We start from the raw sequence: 5,485 nt of genomic DNA on the forward strand, positions 1-5,485 counted from the left end.
ATCAATTCTTTTCAAAGAGTCAGAGTAATATATTATAATCTGAAGAAAAGATGTCAGAATGCAAAACGTACAAAAGTGGCAGTTCCTTTGCCTTAAGGAAAAGAAAAAAGACTGGTGGAGTCTGGCATTATGTTCTTAAGATTGGGAAGAAATAGGATCTTGAGTTTTTTATGTAATTCTGGATGCCTCAATGTCTTTCCTTCCTCACCAGTCAATACCCAGACCCTTGCCCAAATGATACACTCAATATTAAATATACATTTGGATTTTTCTGGTCCTTGAGTAGTGGTTTTTTACATTTTAAGGAGTATGGACATCTCCAGTAGTACTTTATAGTCTATGAATAGATAGATTAATGTTTGATTTTACAAAGTTATCACTCATTGTTCTCTCTGTAGATATACCTGTGTTTCCCACGATCACAGCCACTGTGACTTTTCAGGAGTTTCGCTATGATGAGTTTGATGGCTCCATCTTTACTATACCTGATGACTATAAGGAAGACCCAAGCCGTTTTCCTGATCTTTAACTGACATGGAAAATGATACCATCTAACCAAGAAAGGAGAATGCAGAGACCCCAGAAGTGAATCCAAATAGAAGGGACAAATGCTTTCAGCGAAGAAAAGGGAATTACACATTGAATCGACACATCAGTAATATGATATAATGAAATGGGCCTCTAATAAGAATTTCAGCAAGTTTCCTGATGTGCCATTTTAAGTCTTTTAGAAAATATACATATTATAAACATAATAGTTTGACACGTTAATGACCCTAAGACCTTCGTATGTAAAGCAGCTATGAGTGCTGTGATTTGTTTTTAAAAATTTTTACACTTCTTGTTGAAATATATATGCATATAAATATATCTATATCTATATCTATATCTAAAACACTCCTGGACCATTAACATAAATTAAATGTCTTAAGAGATATGAAGCCCTTTTAAACTTGTCATCTTATATTCAAGGTGACATTTATAAATATTCCTTAAAGCTTTGTTTTCATAAAATGTAAACTATGTAACATTATGTATATATAGTTCAGTAATTTGAATGTTTGTTCAGTATAATGAACTAGAAGGAATGCAATTTTCTGTAGATGAATGAACCAAATGGTAACCATTAAACAATTGCATTTATATGTTGCAATACATTTCAGAAGGAGCGTTCACTCTGCAGGGAATAAGGTACCTCCTTTAGCACCTTAGTGCAATTCATTGTGGTGCTATTTGTTTTTACTTGAATTCTTTCTTCAATGGAAAATGTTTGTTACTAATCTTCTTTTCATAGAACCTCTATTTTTTTTCTAAACTTGAGTTTAATAGTTCTTGTTATGTTCATGATAAGATATGGTTAGCATGCTTAAAGATATTCCTCTTCCAAATCTCAGCACTTTAAAAAATTCCAAATTTTTAAACTTGCTTCCTAATAATTTTAGTGCACATCAGTCTGATCATTTTGTTTGTTTTTAGTGGAGTATGGATGCATTGGTGTCAATTTTAAAAAACAATTCACATGTTTTGGACAACCCTACGTATTTAATGCTTTCAAAATAAGGTAAAAACATTTTATATGCTAACAGAATATATTTGTTACAAGTTAAAGTCCTGAAGTATACACAAGATTGACAATTCCTATTGTTTATTTTTTTTAGTCACTGGAAAATATTTATTGATTTTAATTGTCTCCAAAATGTTAAAATCATGCAGTACTCATTTTTGCACTTAAAATTTTTCATATTTATTCCAAGATGGTTTGAAGGTCCAAGAATGAAAATAAATTAGGGAGAATAATGTATAAGAGTTATAAAGTGTCATGTTGTATTAAAGAACTTATTAGCTAAATGTTTTTTAAATGTATCCTGATAAATGTGTTGAGTGCATCTATCAAGTTTTTTTAAAGTGACCAGTAGATTAAACTTTTTCCAGGATTTTAGATAATTTGAAATAAGTTTAGAGACCCTTATTGAAGAGGTGATTTATTTAAAAATCCAAAGCATCAACCATAAGAAAAATTTTATAATAAACATCTTTAAAGCCACATATACTATAATGATATATACATTGCATATGTTGACATTTTATTAAATACATTTTATAATGAAGAAAAATAATTATAGTTAAAGACCTAATTACTACCTTATGTGGGTAATGAATTTTGGGGAAATAATTGGTATATCCAGACTAGCCTTGTTGAATAGAAGTTGATCTCTATTATTTAGGGAATGGTTGTTGATCAAGTGAGTTAGAGACTGAATTATCCAGTCAATGGTTATATGAAGTTTGAGACACTGAAAGGCGGTGATCACTGTTGTTTTTAGGCTCCCTTACTTTGTAGGACTATGGTATACTTTCAGAAATATACTGCAGATTTTTTCATAAGTGCAGACACTTTAGAGAGGAAGAAACCTGGAAAACTGTAGCTTGGGATTTTTCAGTTTCCTAACAGCTATGAATATTTTGCTGGGGTACACTGGAGGTAGGAAGACTACTGAAAATTTTTGCACTTGGATTTTGTTTTTAAGACTTATTTTCTTTAAAGGATAGTAGAAACAAGTTATCCATTCCAGTGTCTTTTCTCTGATCACAAAGAACAAACAAATGTCAGTATCTCTTATGATGGTGGAAAACAAGGAATTAATGCAAATAAACTTTTCACAATATTAGATTTTTCAAAATGTGCCTTTTAATGCAATTAATGAATGAAGCTTTATGCAGTGTCTCAAATGAATAGGTCATAACACTAGGTATTTTGATAATCTCACATGAAAATCAAGATTTTATAATGTAGATACATAAAATTTTATACACCTTCCATTTGTGATTTTAGAAACTGTTTAAATTAGGGACAACCATGGGATAGTCATCTTAACTGCCACCAGGTATCTAAAGAAGATATGGTTCCTGGCCTCAAGAAAATAGTTCTTTGATGAGATAGTTTGCTCTCTGTAGATGTTCATATACGGAGAATTGTCAGACTTCATAAAAGGGAAGTATAAAGCAGATGCCCTGATTACTGTGAGTGTAAGTTCCTATGATGGTTTGGGAATTGACACTTCTGTCAGCTGATAATTGAAGTAGCTGAAAAGCTATTTAATTTCCTTCTCCTGCTCATAACTGGAATTAAGCCCCCCTCACACTAATAAAAATGGGTTTTTATAGTGTTATACACATGCAGTTGTTTATTCACACCTTGGGGAGGGTGGTGAATAATGATTGCCTAATGAGCTCTCTTCCTAATTTTCAATAAGTCTATAGCAGACAAAGATCCTGTTTTAAGGCCATGAAAAGGCTGGAGTAAATATTTTATTAATAAGTGAATACAGTTGGCCCTTGAATAATGCAGAGGTTGGGGGAACAAAGATCCTTGTATAAGTGGACCCGTGCAGTTCAAACCCATGTTGTTCAAGAGTTAACTACTGAATTAAGGAGTGCTTCCTTTTGCTCATTTACATTACTTATATTTCCAGTGTGCTAGGGAAAAAGTTGGAGTAAAAAACTGTAGGTGAATTTGAAGCCCTGTTTGTACTATGCTAACCTTTAAAATTGAGTGAAAGAATTATTGATGTCAAATTAGTATGGGATATGATATGCCTCTGCTGTTAACTCCAGCAAAAGGTATCTTAATCGTGTTTTCTAAAATTAACAAAATGCATCCTTACCAAAGTTGCTATATTTGGAAACTGGAAACTTTCAAAGACAACTGACAGTGAAACTTGCCCCAGAGCAAAATGGACAGGAGGTATTAAATCGCTTAAAAGACAGCAAAACTAAGCTTAGTAAAAGCCTGTGATTTGTTTATATGCTATAAATTAGCAAAAACTACTTTTGGAAAGCATTTTATGTCTGAAATCTGGGGCAATAGTATCTTTGGTTGCCGTCTAAAAATTTCATAACAAATGTTACCAAGTTTTTTCCATCATGGAATCATGCTTACAGGACTGCCTTATGATGTGCTATTTAATCATTAGAGCTCATTTTAGAATAGTAGTACTTTTAGCCGTATAGAATTACAATTTTACTTTTGCCACACACCTAAAAATATTGAAGCAAAATCTCCTACCTAAATAAATAAATAAATAAAACCCACCACTTATAGTAGAGTTCTTGGTCACTAAAGAAGGCTGACAGTGACTGGCTGGGATGTTTCCAATACAGTCATGCCACTCAAATGATGGAGATACGTTCTGAGAAATGTGTCATTAGATGATTTTGTCATGTGAACATCACAGAGTGTATTTACACGAACCTAGGTGGTATAAGGTATGGCCTATTGGTCCTAGGCTACAAACCAGTACAGCATGTTACTGTACTGAATACTGTAGGCAATTGTAACACAATGGGAAGTATTCATGTATCTAAATATAGAAAAGAGACAGTAAAAATATGATATAAAAGATTTTTATTATTTATTTATTTATTTTTTGACACAGGGTCTTACTCTGTTGCCTAGGCTAGAGCGCAGTGATGTCATCATGGCTCACTGCAGCCTCAAACTCCTGGGCTCAAGCGATCCTTCTGCCTCAGCCTCCCGAGTAGCTGGGACTGTAGGTACACGCTACCATGCCTGGCTAATTTTTCTATGTTTTTTTGGTAGAGACACGGTTTTGCTCTTGCTCAGGGTGGTCTACAACTCCTGACCTCAAGTGATCCTCCAGCCTCAGCCTCCCAGAGTGCTAGGATTACATAAAAGATTTTTCAAAGGGACTCTTGTATAGGGCACTTATGGTTAATGGAGCTTGTAGGACTGGAAGTTGCTCTAGATCAGTGGTCCCCAACCTTTTTGGCACCAGGGGACTGGGAGGTGGGGAAATGGTTTCGGGACGATTGAAGCACGTTACATTTATTGTGCAGGCAGATCTCTCTGCTAATGGTAATCTGTATTTGCAGCTGCTCCGCAGTGCTAGCATCTCCACCTCAGCTCCACCTCAGATCATCAGGCATTAGAGCATGCAACTTAGACCCCTCGCATACGCGGTTTACAATAGGGTTCGAGTTCCCACGAGAATCTTAACAGGATCTGACAGGAGGCAGAGTTTATGCGGTTTATATGAGTGATGGGGAGCGGCTATATATATACAGATGAAGCTTCTCTCGCTTGCCCACAACTGACCTGCTGTGCGGCCTGGTTCCTAACAGGCCATGAACCAGGTTGGGGACCACAGTTCTAGATGAGTCAAGCGAATGAGCGGTGTGTGAATGTGAAGGTCTAGGACGTTACTGTACACTACTGTAGATTTTATAAACACTGTACGCTTAGGCTACACTAAATTTTTAGAAAAAAATTTCCTTACTTCAATAATAAATTAACCTCAGCTTACTGTAACTTTTTACTTCATAAACTTTTAGTTGGCCATGGTGGCTCACGCCTGTAATCCCAGCACTTTGGGAGGCCAAGATGGAAGGATCGCTTGAGGCCAGGAGTTCAAGACCTGCCTGAGCAAAATAGTGAGACCCCATCTCTACCAAAAAAAAAAAAAAA

General features: G+C 35.0%; 1 protein-coding gene across 1 annotated transcript in view; it reads left to right on the top strand.

Annotated features, from left to right (window-relative positions):
• ANKRD13C (ankyrin repeat domain 13C) overlaps nucleotides 1-749 on the top strand; it is a 136,325-nt gene extending 135,576 nt beyond the window's left edge. The window contains exon 8 of the mRNA XM_012652673.1: nucleotides 399-749. Within this exon, the coding sequence (XP_012508127.1) occupies nucleotides 399-529 (131 nt within the window). The 3' untranslated portion in view covers nucleotides 530-749. The remainder of the gene's footprint in view (nucleotides 1-398) is intronic.
• Nucleotides 750-5,485: the final 4,736 nt, after the last annotated feature.

The sequence above is a fragment of the Propithecus coquereli genome, unplaced genomic scaffold (genome assembly GCF_000956105.1).
Source record: "Propithecus coquereli isolate 6110/MARCELLA unplaced genomic scaffold, Pcoq_1.0 Scaffold396, whole genome shotgun sequence".
NCBI classification, from domain to species: Eukaryota; Metazoa; Chordata; class Mammalia; order Primates; family Indriidae; genus Propithecus; species Propithecus coquereli.